Here is a 19,659-nt window from a genome sequence, read left to right as displayed (position 1 = left end):
ACAGATTTCAAAGAAAGAAAGAAAAAACCAAGAAGGCACTCTTTTTGGGTCATAAAAGTTTCTTTCCACACTAGTGAGCACACCATCCCATGGTTTATAGAAGACAAAATACTAAAAGGTCTTTACATTTTTGCCTCTAACTGCTCTCCTGGGCACCTAATAACATGTGGTTTGTGGAAGTTAATGGGAATTTTTCAGCACAAATAAATACTCCAACTCCTCTTCTAAAATGGAGGTGAAAATCAATTTTCCTTGTTAATGAGGGACTGCTACAATTTGTTTCCATTGATTGGGTGATGCATTGTTCTATTTCTAAAAGCAAGCTGTTTTTCATTTTTTGTTTTAAAGAAACAGAATTAGTGACTTGCAGAACGACACCGCAGGTATACACTAAGATTTCTTAGCCGCCACTCACTAAGCTCTGATAAGCTGACACTCTCCCACTTGGACTGGCATTTCATCTTGTACAGATGTCATATAAACTGGCCCCCAAGTATTCAGTCAAAACCTGAGTTCTCTTCCTTCGGTGGTTGTGTTTATTTGGAATGGTGAGCCTGTAGACACAGGGTCCCTTCCATCGCCTCTTAAGCATGTGATGGGTTCTGCTGAACAGAGCCAGGTAGGCAAAACGTGGCCCAAGAATTTTACATGGAATTTCCTTACTATCTGTCTTTTCCAGGTGCTGTTTGCTTTCTGGTCTTAATAAATCTCATGCTGGGAGAATCCTGTTTCAGTGATTAGCATCAGTATATCCAGTCCTTGGAAACAAAAATATTTCCCGGTCCCAGAAGACGGTCCAGAGTAACACAGCTTTACTGATCTGGTTTCAATAAATCTTGTTAACAAAAAATTCTATAGAACAGATGTTTTTTACTTGTCTCTGTTAATGTATGGACGATTCTTTATTTCAAAGGTAGTGTGATTTTGGCATTTGTGATTTGCATTGTTTAGCGCAAAGCATTTTAAAAGCACTTCAATATTGCAAGATGCTAAACGTTATTTTTTATTTTATTTTTTGAGACAGGGTCTCGCTCTGTTACTCAGGCTGGAGTGCAGTGGTGCAATCTCGGCTCACTGCAGCGGCAGCCTCTGCCTCCTGGGATCAAGCAATCCTCCCATCTCAGCCTCCCAAGTAGCTGGGACCACAGGCACACACCACCATGCCTGACTAATTGTTTTTGTATTTTTAGTGGAGACGGGGTTTTGTCATGTTGCCCTGGCTGGTCTCGAACTCCTGGGCTCAAGCAATCCATCCGCCTCGGCCTCCCAAAGTGCTGGGATTAAAGACGTGAGCCACCATGCTTTGCTTAAAGTTATTATTTTAAGAAAATTTGCAGCACATTTTTAGAAAGATCAGAAGGGCTGGCAGAGGTGAAGTGATTCTCAAAATCAGGGTAAGGAGATTGGCTGATAAGGTTTTCAGTTAAGGTCCCTTAGAGACAAAAACCAAAAAATCAGGTTTTTGTATGTGATATCTCCCTTAGTACAGTGTTGCAATAAGACTTCTGTTAAATTAAATTAGAATACAACTAGAAAATTGGATGTCCTATCAGTCGATTAAATGAGGTATTCTCTGCACTGAACATTTTAAGGAAGAGAATATTAGTTTTTCTATCATAACCCAAGAGTTTTAAAAAAAGCTTTGAAATAGAAAACATCAGTGCTCCATTCTCAAAACCCTGCAGTGTTTACGGCGAATAAAGTACGTAAGAATCATAGATAATGTGTGTTAGTTAGTTGGCCAATGGTCAACAGCGATCATCGAAAGACCATTTTTTGTTTTTAAACTGCATCGGTTCTTGTCTTCCAAATATTTGGCCCACAGCTGCCTTTGTTAATAGCTTGGAGGCTACTGAATTGTTTTTAAACAGAAATGCTGACTCTACTGACTTCCTGATTGTCGACAGACATGAGGTTTTTTGTTTTACATGTATATACATCAGGAAATGAAATGAGATTACTACATGCTGTGCTAAGGAAAACAATAAAAGTGAAAAAATGTTATTTTTAGATAAGACTATTTCCTAAACCTTTAGAGGTATTGTACAAATTTGTCCTCCATTTGGTAGAACATGAACATGTGTGGTCTGTATCTCTTCTATGGCAGGCGATACGAACTATCTATCTATATTACAGTCATTTTCTCTCAGCACGCTAAACCTGACATTTCAGCGTAAAGTCCAACAAGACAAGGAAGTGAGCTATTTTGTTAATGGGAAAGAAAAGAGAGTTATGTAAGAATAAGCCTTCAGGCATCTGCTGAGCAAAACAGAGAGCCCACAAGAAGAAACGGAAGAGCAAGTGAGTTTCATGAGGAAGAGTAGCTACGGTTCACAGTTGTCTTTATATAGTTCTCTTTCCATTAAGGTGTATCAGCACTTTTGACTTCGTCTTTTTTTTTTTGAGAGGGAGTTTTGCTCTTGTCACCCAGGCTGGAGTGTAATGGCGTGATCTCAGCTCACAGGAGCCTCCGCCTACCAGGTTCAATCAATTCTCCTGCCTCAGCCTCCCGAGTAGCTGGGATTACAGGCACATGCCACCACACCTGGCTAATTTTTGTATTTTTAGTAGAGACAGGGTTTCACCATGTTGGCCAGGCTGGTCTTGAACTCCTGACCTTAGGTGAGTCACCTGCCTTGGCCTCCCAAAGTGCTGGGATTACAGGCATGAGCCACCACACCCGGCCCTTGACTTCTCTTTTGTAAAAGCAATCCCCTTTTCTCTTGGACCTCAAGGAAACTGCTCCCATAATTTATGGATTAATACTCGTTCCACATAAATGTAATTTGGATATAGTCCCTGAAATGTAAATATCTAGGATAATAGTATCCTAAAGAAAATAGCCTTTTGGGAAGTTATAGATTCAGGACCTCTCAGGCTGTGAAAGAGTTAGTTTATCTTTTGTGGGTGGCCATTCATTTAAAAGGTTATTGGATCCTCCAGATTTTAGAAGATCTTAGAGTTCAGCCCTGGACCCTGTGTTGTATCTAGAAAAGCCTTCTCGAGGGTTCTGTGTGTTCTAAGCTGGTATTTTATTAATGTTGTTCAGGAAAACATATCTACAGTATGGAAGTCAAAGCCATTCCTTTAAATAAAACTGAGGTTATATAGTTACGCATTTAATAATAGTGACAGATGCAGGAGGCAGGCAGATGTAGATAAGGAAACCTGCACAGGGTCTTGCCCGGGCGTGCCTGCAAGGGACCGGGTTCACATGTGCACTGGGAGAAGGGGGTGGAGCCAGCAAGAGTTCATGCCTTATGCAGGGGAGGAGACTGATATTCAATCTGTGAGGTGGGAGCCTGTTGGCAGGACCCTCTCTTTTTTGCTGAGAGCCTTCTTTTCGCTTAATAATCCACTCTCCTCCCCCTTCAGTGTGTCCATGTGCCTAATTTTTCCTGGTCGTGAGACAAGAAGCTGGATTTTAGTTGAACTAAGGAGCAAAAAATCCTGCATCAATAGCAAAAACAACTTTCTATAATAAATCATAAATAAATTTATTTATATAAATTACATAAGTTATGAGAATGGGACATCTAAAATACCTAATGTTTAGCCACTGAACCGAATGTGGTCAATTTCTATGTGTTGGGTATCTTCCCAGAAGCAGATGGGAAGGAATTTAGAATTACTTCTCTTACTCCAAAATTTTAGGCCACTCAAGTGTACTAGTTTCTCTGGACCTCTAAAGATGGCTTTACTAGCATGGGCCTGCTACAGAAAAAGGGTGTTTATCAGAGACTCCCATGTAACAAATCACCCCCACTGTCCATGGTGTAGGTTTTAGGCTGTGAGATAAACTGACCTTTTGGATAAGGTGTCTGACCTCTCCCCTCTCCTGACAGTGATTTCTCTTCCCGGACAGCTGCGCTTACAAACAAACTGCTAGATAGCAGTAGCACTTTGACAAATGGAGCACAACCCGGATCCTTTGTTTCTTTGAATTCAGCCAACAAGCTGGCATTCCAGAAGCTCATTAGGGGGCCATGAATTACTGTGGAGGCCAAGCCTGCACTTCCTTCTCCCTGGCAATCCATGTGGCCACATGTTCCCATGATCCATGGGGCCAGATCATGCTATTCCCAGTTCACATTCCATCCTGTCAGGGTACTCTCAAAATAAATAACATTTACAGCAGAGTTCAGAGCTGGCGAAAGAAATGTAGAGGGAAAAATGTGAGTAAGTAGACTAGACACTGGAATCCATTGGATTTGTGGTTTTTAAATCATTTTTTCATGGGACTTCAGAAACCTTTGTAAGTAGATATGGACTGGCACTTATCAAAACCCCAAATTCCAAGGCCAAATTAATGTCATCAAAAAGTGACAAATAAATATTGTAACAAGATTTAGTTTCTATAACCTGAAAACATTATGTTTAGCAAATTCAGTAAATGGTTACTGGCCACCTACAAAGTTCAGGGTCTCCAGCCACAGCTAGTTACAGTCATTATCTATTTAAAAATTTGACTACCACTGCTTTATACCAAAAACTTGGAAAACTTAAATAAAGGGGCCTGGAGGTCTCTTTATGCAAATATTCAAACAGAGCTGAAGAGATGGCATTTGAGATCAGAGTCAGCAACTACAACCCCCTGGACAAATCCAGTCCTCTGCTTGTTTATGTATTATCCATCAACTAAGGATGGCTTTTACACTTTTAACTGATTGGAAAAAGAAATCAAAAGAAGAAGAATATTGTGTGATACATGGACAGTTACATGAAATTCAAATTTCTGTATCCATAAATAAAGTTTTATTGGAACACAATCAGGCTCATCCATTTACTTATCCTATGGGGCTGCTTTTGCACTTAGGAAGAGTTGTGTAATTGCAACAGAGATCGTACTGTGTGCAAAACTCAAGATACTGACAATCTGGCCCTTAACAAAAAAAGCTTGCCGATCCTTATTTTAGATTGTAAAATAATTTTTTACTTTTGCTGAGATGTCTGACTGAGAACAGCCAACATAGTGAGAGCTCATCTCTACAAAAAAAAAATAAAATAAAATAATTAGCCCGGTGCAGTGACTCATGCCTGTAGTCCCAGTAACTTGGGAGGCTGAGGCAGGAGGATCACTTGAGCACAGGAGTTGGAGGTTACAGTGAGACATGACTGCACTGCTGCACTCCAGCCTGGGTAACAGAAGGAGACCTTGTCTCTGAAAAAAATTAACAAATAATAATGGTAAAAAAGAAAGCGTGAGAAATGTACACGGAGAGCAAGGAGAAAGCAGTTGAGACCTGAAAAACCAGTGACAAAGACAGCCAAGTACAGGTGGCCACCGACAGAAGTAGTTTTTGCTGCATTTACAGATGAAATCCCTCAAAGCATGGGGAAACAGACAGGTTCTTAGATGGAGCAGAGGTACGATCTGTGTTTCTTTTTAATACCAATTTGCTAATTTCCTGTTGATGGGCCAGAACCTTATGCCTCAATGCTTTCCTTTCCTGTTCATGTGGTTCACTCTTTTTGCCTCTAAACCTTGATTCTCCAGAATGGGCTACTCTTTTTTTTTTTTTTTTTTTTTTCAGAGGAGCTTGATCAAACAGAATCCCAGGAATAACGTCTATCTTTGAGCAGATAGTCCTGCTAGTGGCTGGCTATACCCTCCGCTCTGTGCAGGGTCTGGTGATGATCGCAAGAGATTTCAGGGCAATTTCAGCCATACTGATCAACACACGGTGATGAATGAAATAAATGACAAGTTTGCAGTTTTACAGAGTTATTAACACCATTCACAGATTCCCAGTAGTTGTCTGTTTATGTCTTCTCCAACACAACATCCTAAGACAGAAGGAAAGCGGAGGTGGGGTATTTTTATGTTGTAACATTTTCACAAATGAAATTTTCCTGTAAGACAGTATTTTGTCCCTTGAGGGGTGGGGACTACATTGAGAGAAAAAAAGATGTCTACATACTTGTCAGGACTGACAGGTTATCTGCAACCATATTTACACCACAGTGGTGATTCCAGCCTCTACGAGACATTTGAGCAGCCTGTCCAACCTCAGGACAATGGTCATGTGTGACGCTGTGCCCTAATGTCAGCTTTCCAGTAATCTCTGGGCTTTGCATGTAGTGGAGAATATCTCCCTTGCTATTACTATATTTTCTCCACCTGATCTACCTGTTTCAATGGACAAATTAAGAGTTAGATCTCATCATTAACATATAACATGAATAAATTGTCCACCTAAAAAGGACATCCTGAACAGTTTCTTTTAATAGAGAAGCAAGGGCTTACATTTGAAACAACAACAACAACAAAATTGTAAACTCACCTAGAAAAATCTCCCTTTGCCTCCTGTAGAAGAAAAAATTCAACATCAGCAAAATACACTAAGCCAACGTTAGAGACTCTAAAGTACATTCTGTAATCATGAGAATTTCTCTACTGAATGAGATGAGTTCAGCTTCCTGCATCCTATTTGCTGCAGGAATACAATTCAAACAGAATGCATACCTTTGCCATTTGAATATGAGATATGAAATTAAACTCTAGAAAGTTATACACAAAGAAAGTGATTCATAATGACAAAATGCACATCTCCACCTCTAAGCCTGGGTCTGACATGTTCTAGTTTAAAGATCCTAAATATGAACATGTATCTGGACAGAACTGTCTATTTCTAGGGTCACTTTTTGTTTTGGTTTGTATTTTACGCTAGTCCCCAATTATACTGAAGACTCTGGAGGTAGGGACCAGGGAAACTTTAGTGAATCCAGTATAATGCCTTGAACATAGTAGTTGCTCAATAAATACTTATTGAAGGAATAAAGAAATGATATCATTTTAACTCATCTTGCCACTATTAAGCTAATATTCTATAACACCTTTTTTTTTTTTGCATAACCTAAGGGGCTTTACCTTGTCTTTCTAGGGGGCAGAACATGATTTTTTGGCCACTAACTCTAGCTATTCACTTGGCTTTCTCCAGGGTGGAAGTACCAAACCCAAAGAAAATGGGGTCAGTAAATGATCTCAGTTTCTCCCAGGCTCAGGTTAAACACACAACTTTGCTTTACAGGGATTTGCTGTCTTAACATTTTGAAATACTACAAGCCCCTGTTTATTGCTATGGTTTCCGTCAGTGTCTCTAATAGCTCTATGCAGCTTGTGGCTAAAAAAAGGTAAGACGACAAATAGCGAGTAGATACAGCTACTGGCTATGCCTGGTAAGTCTTATTTCCTTTCTTCTGTGTATGGCCGTGGGACACAAAGAGGAGGAGAAAAACAACTTACCTGTAAAATATAGGAAGCTAATTCAAACACCACTTCACTGTCAACGTCGATAAGCTCCTGAAAGGAAAAAGCAACAAAGGAAGACAAGTTTGGTATTTAACCAGCACTTCTTTCTTTTATTTTAAATGACAGCTCTTCTTCAGAAGGATTACTTGAGCCCAGGAGCTTGAGACCAGCCTGGGCAACAAAATGAGATGCCATCTCTACAGAAAATTAAAAAATTAGCCAGGCAGGGTGGTGCACATCTGTAGACTCAGCTGTTTTGGAGGCTGAGGTGGGAGGCTGAGGTTAGCCTGGGAGGTTGAGGTTGTAGTGAGCTGTGATAGCACCACTGCACTCCAGCCTGGGTAATGGGGCAAGACCCTGGCTCAAAAAGAAACAAAAAAATGCCTCCTTTTCTGAGGAATTGCTCAGAATCTCCAATATTCATAGAACATCTTGAGTCTCTGAGACCACGCCCTGAATTATTCAGTCCTAAACACTCCCAACATCCTTTTCACTGCTCTTAGCTGGGATGGACTAGAGGGCCTGGGCCTACCCGACTATCTCAAAGGCCTCACCTTTAAATCTTTCGAGAAATTAAGAGGCAGACTAGGCCCCAGCATTTTACAAACCTGTTTGTTAATATTATTAATCACTGGAATAGCGATGCTTGACAACAAAATGCATTTTCTTTAAAAACTAAACTTCAGAACTTTATTGAAAGGAAGGCTTTATTGAAAGGCTTTTTTTGAAAGGAATGTTATAGTGGGATTGTGACTCCTTAAAATCAAATAAAATGTAAAGATATAGTTCCTCGGTGGTACCAGCCACATTTCTTTCATGTGCCCAATAGTTCAGTGTCGCTAGTGACTGCCGTGCTGTCAGCTCACATACAGAACATTTCTAGCATTGTAGAACGTTCTGTTGGTCAGCACCGTTACACAGTGTGAGTTTAAAAATGTTTCTGCCTATTAGTTCTTCCCCCAAATACTTAATTGTGATCTAGGGACATGGTCTTCAAAGCACTTAAACCTCTCCTTGGTTTTTGAAAAAATTCCTTTTCTCTCTCTCTCTTTATATTTTTGAAATATATATTTCAAAATGTATATAGTTCATATCTTTTAAAACAGCTTTTTTCTTTTTCTGAGACAGTCTCGCTGTGTCACCCAAGCTGGAGTGCAGTGGTGCGATCTTGGTTCGCTGCAACCTCCTCCTCCCGAGTACAAGTGATCCTCCTGCTTCAGCCTCCCGAGTAGCTGGGACTACAGGCATGCACCACCACCCCTGGATAATGTTTTTTTTTATTTAGTACAGACGGGGTACCAGGTTGGCCAGGCTGGTCTGGAATTCCCAGCCTCAGGTGACCTACCTGCCTTGGCTTCTCAAAGTGTCGGGATGATTACAGGCATGAGCCACCGCACCCTGCCAAAACAGCTTTATTGAAGTATAACTAAAACACCTCAAAAAACTGCATGTGTTTAATATAAACAATTTGATGAGTTTGGACAGATGCATACACCCATGATACCACTACCACAATCAAGGTAATAAACATATCTATCACATCCAAAGATTTCTGTGTGTGTGTGTGCGTGTGTGTGTGTGTGTGTGTATGGTAAAAACACCTAGCTGGGCATGACGGCTCACGCACTTTGGGAGGCCAAGGCGGATGGATCACTTCAGCCCAGGAGTTCGAGACCAGCCTGACCAACATGGTGAAACCCCATCTCTACTACAAATACAAAAATTAGCCTGGAGTGGTGGTGCACGCCTGTAGTCCCAGCTACTTGGGAGGCTGAGGTGGGAGGGTCCCCTGAGCCTGCGGAGGTTGAGGCTACAGTGAGCTGTAATCATGCCACTACACTCCAGCCTGGTGACAGAGAGACCCTGCCTCAAACCAACCAACCAACAAACAAACAAAACCCAACAACAACAAACTCACTAACCATGAGGACATGACCTACCTTCTTAATAAACTTCTAAGTCTTCTAAGTGCACAACACTCTCTCATTATACACAGCTCACACGTTAAAGACAAGGAGAAGCCCGGAGTTCATCAGCATGCCAGAATGATACACAATTTAATTGATATCCTGTGTCTGGTGTCAAGCTTAAGCACAAATATCCATCTTTATTTTTCTTTCCCTAATATCACGAGATCCCATAGTGGCTGACTGGATGACAGAGAGCTAGAGGTAAAAGAGATTTAGAGACCAGCCAGCTTGACCCTGTGCTTTTACTGAGAATGGAACCCAAAAACATTAAGGGACTTTGCAAAACCACAGGGCTTTAATGGCACTTAAGGAGCCGGGAACAGACCCCCAACTACTTGTCCAGTGTGTGACCTCCCTTAGGACTTACATTTCCACCCAAATCAATAGAGACTCAGTTTCAGCCAACGTATTCTCAGAACAATATTTATAATCTGAGTTTGCTTAGCAAGAGTTTCTATTCACTTGCATTACAAGCCAGACTCTGATTCAAGGATTTTTTTTTTTTTTTTTTTTGAGACGGAGTCTCACTGTTGTCGTCCAGGCTGGAGTGCAATGGTGCGATCTCGGCTCACTGCAACCTCCGTCTCCTGGGTTCCAGCAATTCTCCTGCCTCAGCCTCCTGAGTAGCTGAGATTACAGGCGCCCACCACCATGCCTGGCTCATTTTTTTTGTATTTTTAGTAGAGACGGGGTTTCACCATGTTGGCCAGGCTGGTCTCGAACTTCTGACCTCAGGTGATCCACCCACCTCGGCCTCCCAAAGTACTGGAATTACAGGCATGAGCCACCACGCCCGGCCGATTCATGGATTTTGTAATTATTTTTCGAGAGGTCCAGAATTGGCTCCTGCAATTTAAAACAATGCATTCAAGCACACCTGGATCTTTCAAAGGAGAGATATCATTCAGGCTCTTTGGGACTGGGAATTTCAAAGTTGGATACTAATATTTGCCCCGGAACCACCTTAGAAGTATGGGTTAAAAGAACTCATGAGAGCCTACGGAAGAATTGGGGACAATAATTCCTTATGTTCAACCAGCTGAAAGAGTTTATGGCGGTTGGAATTGATAGAGGCTGTCGGTGCTGGGATGCAGAAGAATGTTTGGAATTGCAGTTCTGGGATTAGCAGGTCCCATCAGAATGTAAATCATTGAACAGTGTACAAATGGCTTCACAGAAACACTGTCCAGGGTTTCCACAATAGATGGTTTCCATTCCCACCTGAATGCCTTGGGGTGCACTTGTTAGTGTACTGTTGTATGTGCTTTTCTGTCAAACATTTACACCTATGTTAAAGCCAATGGTCGACTGCGGGCTAATATTTAACATCTGCTGAGAGGCTTATCTGATGCGCAACTCAAAACCAACCATCAGAAAATAACACTTTTAAGTGCGAACATAGCTTTTAGTTTGCTATTTGATTCATTTGCTAAATGAAAATGTCTATACCTGCGTGGAGGCGGGGAAAGTAAAGGAAGGTCTTTTATTCTATTTTACACAGCCCACTATGTGGTTCCAGCAGAGTATCACTGGGGAACATTAACTGTGACGTAACTGTTATCCACAGGAAAGCTACCAAAAATGCACCACCAAATATCTAACCTGATTGATTCAACTTCTCTCTCACCATAGTTGTTCTCGGGGTAAGTGAGAACTGGTACCTTTAACTGTGGTGACTTTTCGGGTGAAAAGTCTGACCTTGACCATCTATCTCCCAGTGAAGTTATCAAAAACAGGAAGAGTCGAAATGTGGCCAGTGGGAGGGAAAATGATTAAAGAATCAAGCGCCCCAGGCATTGCACATGGTTACAAAATCTGATGGAAAGGGCTGTATTATTATTTCTGACCTCGCCTATTTAACACGCATTGAATTTAAGGATCATTTCATCGGATGTTCTCATAGGACTCAACACAAAGACTGAAGGGGTGTGGATAAGAACCAATCTAGGGTGGTGGGAAGACATCCTGACAGTCTTTGCCCAATTCCCCAATGTCACTTGTTCATGATACTGTTTCCCCCTTATACACCTCATCCTTCCAGGTGGCTTTATCCTTAAGATTCCATCGTGATGAAGCAGAGCTCTAGACTTCCGGCTCACTCTGAAAATTTCCCATGGTACTTCAAAACCTGAAAGCTGGCCGGGCACGGTGGTTTAAGCTTGTAATCCCAGCACTTTGGGAGGCCGAGGAGGGCAGATCATGAGGTCAAGAGATTGAGACCATCCTGGCCAACATGGTGAAACCCCGTCTCTACTAAAAATACAAAAATTAGCTGGGCATGGTGGTGCGTGCCTGTAATCCCAGCTACTCAGGAGGCTGAGGCAGGAGAATCACTTGAACCCTGGAGGCAGAGGTTGCAGTGAGCCGAGATAGCACCACTGCACTCCAGCCTGGTGACAGAGTGAGACTCCATCTCAAAAAACAAAACAAAACACCCCTGAAAGCCAAGTTCCACACAGGGGAATTATTAGATGTTTTCAGGGGTCTTCCTAGCAGAAATGTGCTCCCATATAACGTTAAGAAAATGACCCTCCCTTTTCCTTATCTGACTTCTCCAGTGGTCCAGAGGTGGCTTTTCATTTTTTTTTTTTTTTTTGAGACAGGATCTCCCTGTGTCACCCAGGTTGGAATGCAGTGGTGCAACCTGGGCTCACTGCAACCTCTGCCTTCTGGGTTCCAGCAATTCTTGTGCCACAGCCTCGCAAATAGCTAGGATTACAGGTGTGCGTCACCATGCCTGGCCAATATTTTTATTTTTAGTGGAAGCAGGGTTTCACCATGTTGGCCAGGCTGCTCTCAAACTCCTGACCTCAAGTGTCCACCCACCTTGGCTTCCCAAAGTGCTGGGATTATAGGCGTGGGCCTCTGTGACTGGCCAGAGGTGGCTTCTTTCATGGGTTTCTGCTCAAGCAGAGGAACTACACTGGAGGAGACCACACAGAGTGTGCAAAAATCCCATTTGTTTCCTGGGATTCTGGGCTTTACCCTTAACTAAGGACAAAATGGGATCATAGAAGGAGGAGCAGAAGACACTTCCCAGAGGCTTGAGGGTGGCTTCCATCTGCCTTATGCAGGGGCCGAGGTGTAACATTCCTCCGTGCTTAGGCAATCCACAGCTCTGTGCTGAAGCCCCCAGTGCTCTTGCGGCCATTGGAGGAGGGGTTTCTGCAGGGTCGTTGACTGAGCTGGAATCTTGCCTGGGAATCTTGGGCTGTCTGGTGAGCATGGAATAACTTTGCTTTGAGACTCTAGAGAAGCCCAGGGCGATGCTGGCAGGAGGAAATGTAAGCTCCTTTGGTGACTGTGGCCACTGGGTGTGTACTTTAGGCATCTGCTTTCCTTACTACTGAATAATGCATGCTGCTTCCTGTGATCTTTTGAGAAATGGTATGGAAAGACAAACCGTGACCGTCTGCAGGTATGTGTGTGTGTGTGTGCGCGTACGTGCTCTGAGTAGGGGTGGGAAGGGCTGCCCCACTTCCTCCCACGCCGTGTTGTTTTTTCCCAGGTGACTGAACTGCCGAAGGAAGAGGCCTCAGGTCATTTATCAGCAACACCATGGCTAACAATATTCTCAGAAAGATTTCCATCTGAGGATCTCCAAGTGTTTCTAACAAGTGGCCCATGGGAACCCCAAATAGCAGGTGTTACGGATGTTCTCCAAGAGTCCGGAGAGCCGGAGGGCCTCTTTGCTCAGAGGGACTTGGTGGTGGTCTTTACATTTAACCAAGAATCTTAATGAAAAGCAGCCCACCATGGTCCGGAATTGCAGGAATTCCAACTCTCATGTAAGACGAATGAGATAATTCCATGAGAAAATGTAATTGACAACCATATAGTAGGTTGAGAAGATTTTGACAAGGACAGTCTTTGCAAAGTCCACTTGCAACCACTTGTAGGGTTAGGAAAGCCACCAAGGGTTTTCCTAACGAATTCTCACCAGTTATCACCACGTTTATTCTTACCCACCAAATATCTAAAGATGATAGTGACACGCCATTCTCCTTAAGATTATTTCTACTGTCCCCTGAAAATCCCATATTCTGGTCTTAACCCCCTAATGCCTTGGGGATGTGGACTGAACCATCCGACCTTGAGTTTGATTTTCCTTATCAGTAAAATGGGGATAACAATTTCCTTTCCAATTATTTTACTGGGTTTGGTGAGGCATAAGTGGAGAAGTGACTTGGAAACTATAAAACACACTACAAGTATTAGGTCTATATTATTTATTTCTGCTGATGAGTAGCTATAGAAAATCTGAACTCCACAGTTTTGCCTTTGTTCTTTAGTATATCTTAGCATTTATAGGACTCTTTACTAAGATTTTGTTTTAAAAGAGATGGGTAGTGTGTGTGTGTGTGTGTGTGTGTGTGTGTGTGTGTGTGTGTACTGGTCACCATGTCTGTGGTGTATTTTATGTGTCAACTTCACAGGCCAAGCGTTACCCAGATTATTTATTTTTGAGACAGGGTCTTGCTCTGTCATCCAGGCTGGAGTGCAGTGACACCATCTCGCCTGACTGCAACCTCTGCCTCCTGGGTTCGAGCGATTCTCGTGCCTCAGTTTCCTGAGTAGCTGGGATTACAGGTGCCCATCACCACAACCGGCTAGCTTTTTGTATTTTTAGTAGAGATGGGGTTTCACCATGTTGCCCAGGGTGGTCTAGAACTCCTGGGCTCAAGTAATCCACCCTCCTCGGCCTCCCAAAGTGCTGGGATTACAGGCATGAGCCACTGTGTCCGGCCCCGAGTTGCCCAGATTGAACAGTTTCTGGATGTGTCTACGAGGGTGTTTCTGGATGAGATCAGCATTTGAATCAGTGGACTCAATAGATCACCCTCCCCAGTATGGGTGGACATCACCCAAACCTGGAAGGTTTGAATAGAACAAAAGATGGAGGATGGAGGACCTTGCCCCTTTTTTCGTTTTTCTTTCTTTCTTTTTGTCCCTTGCTTTTTGAGCTGGGACATCACATTTCATCTTCTCTTGTCCTTGGACTGGGACTTATACCACTGGCTCCCTGGTTCTCAGGTCTTTGGACTCAGCCAGTGGACTGACACCACTGGCTTTCCTGGGTCTCCAGCTTGCAGACAGCAGACTGTGGGATCTCTCAGCACCCATGATCTTGTGAGCCAACTCCTCATAAGAAGTCTCTTTCTGTATATCTATATATATCCTATCGGTTCTGTCCCTCGGACTAATACACCATTATATCATTAAAGTGGGACACAATACCCATATTTAGCCCAACTTGCTCACTTCTTGTGGCTCTATGCCTCATTGCACAACTCATCATAACTACGCAAATTTGCCCCCAGGGCAAACAGGGGCTGTGGTGCAGGATGAGACTGATGCGATCTTGCACAATTCCTCATTCTTAGTCCTCTGCCAGTTTTTCAGCATCAAGTCACTTCATGTTTGTCTGATGATCCAAGAGGTGAATGCCACTCATGCTCAGCCGCAACCCTAATTCTGCCGCATTGGGATTTCTCATGCTGTCCACCCCACCGTAGACAGCCCATGTCAGGATCTGAAGGAATCGCTCTTTTATTAACTTCTATTTTAAAAATTTTTTACTCTTATTTATTTTTGTCAAGACAGGGTCTTGCTCTGTTGCCCAGGATGGAGTGCAGTGGCACCATCATAGTTCACTGCAGCCTTGAACTCCTGGGCTCAAGTGATCCTCCTGCCTCAGCCTCCTGGGTAGCTGGGACCACAGGCACACACCACCGTGCTTAGCTAATTTTAACTTTTTTGTAAAGATGGGGGTCTCACTATGTTTCTCAGAATGGTCTTGAACTCCTGGGCTCGAGTAATCCTCCTGCCTTGACCTCCCAAAGTGTTGGATTGCAGCTGTGAGCTACTGCACCTGACCTGGAATCATTCTTTTAGAGGTCATGGGCACAGCCATGACGACAGATCCATGTAAGTTTGTTTCTTGAAAGTTGAAAAAGAAGGTACCTGTCTGTCCTTCTCTCATACCCCCTCTGTCCTACAAGGGCATGCCTTAAACCTGCATCAATCAAACTAAGAGGTAAGGATGAGAGCTCTGTAAGTCTGAGGCTGATATTTATGCTGTCCTCTAGAATGTGATTCTAGGCTTTGGCTTGGTTCTCCCACCTACAGATGAGATGATGTCATCTGATCATTAGCAAAGCATGTTGAAGATATTGAATAAAGACTGTTTATTTCAATATCAACAAGAGTAATAGCATTTAGACCTAAATTGCAAATGTGGCCCAAGGATGATTACTTAAAATACTTTTTTTTTTTTTTTTAAGAGATGAGGTCTCTATCATCCAGGCTGGAATGCCCTAGTATCATCCTAGCTCACTTCGGCCTCAAACTCGTGGGCTCAAGTGATCCTCCCATCTCAGCTTCCCAAGTAGTTGGGACTACAAGTGCGTGCCACCATGCCTGGCTAATTAAATACTTTTTTTTGGAGGGTTGGGGTCTTGCTATGTTGCCCAGGCTGATCTCAAACTCCTGGCCTCAAGTCAAGTGCCTTGGCCTCCCAAAGTGCTGGGATTATAGGTATGAGCCACCATGCCTGGCTAGTAGAGGCTCCCAGACCAATTTGGACAAGACCTGCATCCTCCCAAGAACACCCATAAAGCAGAAATTTTAAGCCTTTTCCTTTATGTCATGATTTGTTCTCAGTGCAGTGTAGGCAACAAAATTCGGTGATTTCTCAGGAAACACACAAATCCTTGCTCTCTTAGAAAGTAATTAATTAGAAAATAATTTTCTGAGCATCGGCTATATGCCTAGTACAGTGATAGGTCATGGAAGATGAGCTTAAAAATCCACTCAGAAAAATGCTGGTACCAACTTCTCCTCCAGCCTAAAGAAGCATATTTCAGCCCATCTCCAGATGGCAACCACAGTCCTGTTTCTTTGGTTATCACTGCTGGGGGAGGTTAGTGCTTTTAAACGAAGCATAATTGAAATGTGATGAATGTCCCTAAAGAGTGCATTGCCAGCTGAGTGTGGTGGCTCACACCTGTAATCTCAGCACTTTAGGAGGCCAAGGAAGGAGGATCACTGGAGCCCTGGAGTTCAAGACCAGCCTGGGCAACTTGGTGAAACCCTGTTTCACTTTGAAACAAAACAAAATAAAACACACAGAAAAACCAAATTAGCTGCATACGGTGTCACATGCCCATAGTATTCCCAGCTACTCGGGAGGCTGAGGCAAGAGAATTGCTTGAACCCAGGAGGCAGAGGTTGCAGTGAGCTGAGATCGCGTCACTGCACTCCAGCCTGGGTGACTGAGCAAGACTCTGCCTCAAAAAAATATATAAAAGTAAATAATATATATAAAATAATATATATAAAAATATATAAAAGTAAATATATATTATATAACGTATAATATTTATATAACATGTTATATAAAAAAATATATAAAAGTAAATAATATATATAAAATAATATATATAAAAATATATAAAAGTAAATATATATTATATAACATATAATATTTATATAACATGTTATATAATATCTATATATTATATAATATATTATGTAACATGTTATATATTATATAACATGTTATATAATATATAAATATTATATAACATATTATGTAATATATTATATTATGTAATATATTATATAATATATAACATATTATGTAATATATTATATAATATGTTATATAATATTTATATATTATATAAATAGTATGTAATATATTATATAATATATTAATATGTTATATAACATATTATATAATATTTATATATTATATAACATGTTATATAACATGTTATATAATATTTATATATTATATAACATGTTATATAACATGTTATATATTATATAACATGTTATATAATATATTACATAATACGTTATATAATATGTTATATAATATTATATAATATTATATAATATTATATATAAATATATAATAATATATATAATATATAAATATATAATATATAATTATATATAATATAAAAATATATAATATATAATTATATATAATATGTAAATATATAATATATAATTATATACATAATATATAAATATTATATAATATATAATATATAATTATAAATATTTTATAATATATAATAATATATAACATATTATATAATTATATTATATATAATTATATAATAATATATTATTATATAATTATATTATATATAATTATATAATAATATATTATTATATAATTATATTATATATAATTATATAATAATATATTATTATATAATTATATATAATATAATTATATAATATGTTATATATTATTATATAATTATATTATATATAATTATATAATAATATATTATTATATAATTATATAATAACAAATAAATAAAGAATTCATAGCCAATCCCTTTGGGCAAGGGCAAATTTATACAGGTAAAATATTAGATTCCTGATGTGATCTTAGAGACCAGAATAGATGCCCCTTTATCAACTACACGAGACTCTAAGGTTAAGTTACCTACAGGTCGAGGGTTCAGGGCCAGCTGGCCTAGCACATTTCTCAATTTCTGTGGCTAAACTCTCTGCCAATAGGAGCTGTTAACGCTGGTTTACAACCCAGACCATTACAACTCTGACTGGACAGGGTGCCAGCCTTACAAACATTCTCTTCTGAGGAGCTACTGCAGACTTTACGCCAGTTTCAGCAGTTCGCAGAGGCTGCACACAAACTGTCTTTGTGTCCTGTAGTTCACCTGGTGAGGTAAAGAGCCTCGAATTCCACCTCATTTTAATGCTAAAAGCCACCCCAGGAAGGAACGGGAGGTCATGACGTTAAGTGAAATAGGCCAGGCACAGAAAGACAAAGTTCGTATTTTCTCACTTATTTGTGGGAGCTAAAAACGAAAACCATTGAACTCATGCAGACAGAGAATAGAAAGAGGCTGGGAAGGGTAGTGAGGGTGGGAGAGGTGGGGATCGTTAATGGGTACAAAAAAATTGGAAAGAATGAATAAGACCTAGTATTTGATAGCACAAAAGGGTAACTGTAGTCAGTAATGATTGAATTGTACATTTTAGTATAAGTAAAAGAGTAGAAGTAGATTGTTTGTAACACAAAGGATAAATGCTTGAGGGGGTGGATACTCCATTTGCCCTGATGTGGTTATTACATGTTACATGCCTGTATCAAAATATCTCATGTACCCCATAAATATAGACACCTACTATGTACCCACAACAATTAAAAATTTAAAAAACCAAAACAAAAACCCCATCCCAAAGTAAACATGGTACGTATGTCACCTATATGTCTACCTATGGCACACACACTCGACACTCCTTCGTAACTATGCATAACTTTTCCCCAAACCTGCTGAATGTGTATGACTCTACTATGTAATACGAACACTGTAAGGCATAAAATCCAACCTGCCCTTCCCCTCTTCAAGAAGAGCACCTTCAGTCCACGCTGGAGACTTTCTCTTCTCAGCTTGCAAACTGGTACTGCCAATACAGCCCTTTCTCCTAGTTAGCCACCTTGGTGGCCTTTTGGATGATACTGATGGTGCATCCAGTCATTCTGACAGCCACTCACGCCACCTAACCTCAATCAAGGAACTATCAAAGTACTTCTCTGAGGAACTGAATGGAAAAGTCTTTCAATGTGAGCACCAATTTTCTTTTCTCTCTGAAGGTTTGCATGTGAAGAAGATCAGGAGCTGGCGATTTCTTGATTTCTCTTATAACTGTAAGATGTATAATTTATGGAAATCTTTCTGATAAAAAACTAAACAGACTTTGTCATTTTATGGCCTATGTTTGCAAAGCTTTCAGACATCACTGTGATGACTAATTTTTGATGGTGGATAATTTTCTTCTGTCAGTGCAGAACCCAGAATAGGCAGGATTCAATCCTGAAGCCAGAAGGTGCAGGAAGAGCTGAGGGTCCTCATTCCCTGATTCGCTCCCATCTCATGGGACAAGTCCGCTGCCTCCTGCAGGGGCTGATGGATGGGCACCTTCACTTGGCTGTTGGAAGCCACACCGGAAGAGGGAGAGGAGCAGATGGAAAAGACTTGGCGGGAGAGCTGTGCCATCTCATCGGTCTCTTTCCAGGGAACGCGCAACATTCCAGGCAGGCTTCCTGTGGGAGTTTCCCATAGGACGGGACTCACATTTCTAAATGAGATGTATCCACACCCTGGCCAATGTCCTCTCTATCACCCACCTGTCTCCTTAGTGAGTTCAAGCACATCAGAAACACCGTTGGACCATGCGGGAATCCTACTCCACACTTCCTCCTGCTCCACCTGAAGCACACAAAGACAGCCCCGCTGTCTCATATCCATATTTTAATTTTCTGCAACTTGTATAGACTATGACTACATTTTCCTGCTCTATTGTATAAAGTAGGGGGGCGGAAGGGAAGAGAAAGTGAGATGGGCGTCCGCTGTGGCCATGCCTCCTGCCTGCTGGGAAAGAGAG

The 19,659-nt window shown here is 41.1% G+C and overlaps 1 protein-coding gene across 7 annotated transcripts in view; it reads right to left on the bottom strand.

Moving 5' to 3' along the window:
- FRMD4A (FERM domain containing 4A) overlaps positions 1 to 19,659 on the bottom strand; it is a 695,719-nt gene that overhangs the window by 109,276 nt on the left and 566,784 nt on the right. For all 7 annotated transcript variants that reach the window (XM_055296556.2, XM_055296557.2, XM_055296555.2 and 4 more), the window contains 2 exons: positions 7,247 to 7,303; positions 6,285 to 6,307 (listed from right to left, as the gene is read on the bottom strand). In XM_055296556.2, coding sequence (XP_055152531.1) covers positions 6,285 to 6,307; positions 7,247 to 7,303 — 80 coding nt within the window. The remainder of the gene's footprint in view (positions 1 to 6,284; positions 6,308 to 7,246; positions 7,304 to 19,659) is intronic.

This window comes from Symphalangus syndactylus, chromosome 10, assembly GCF_028878055.3.
Source record: "Symphalangus syndactylus isolate Jambi chromosome 10, NHGRI_mSymSyn1-v2.1_pri, whole genome shotgun sequence".
Taxonomy (NCBI): Eukaryota; Metazoa; Chordata; class Mammalia; order Primates; family Hylobatidae; genus Symphalangus; species Symphalangus syndactylus.
Note: the sequence above shows the minus strand (reverse complement) of the source record. Positions and strands in the feature narration are given on the sequence as shown.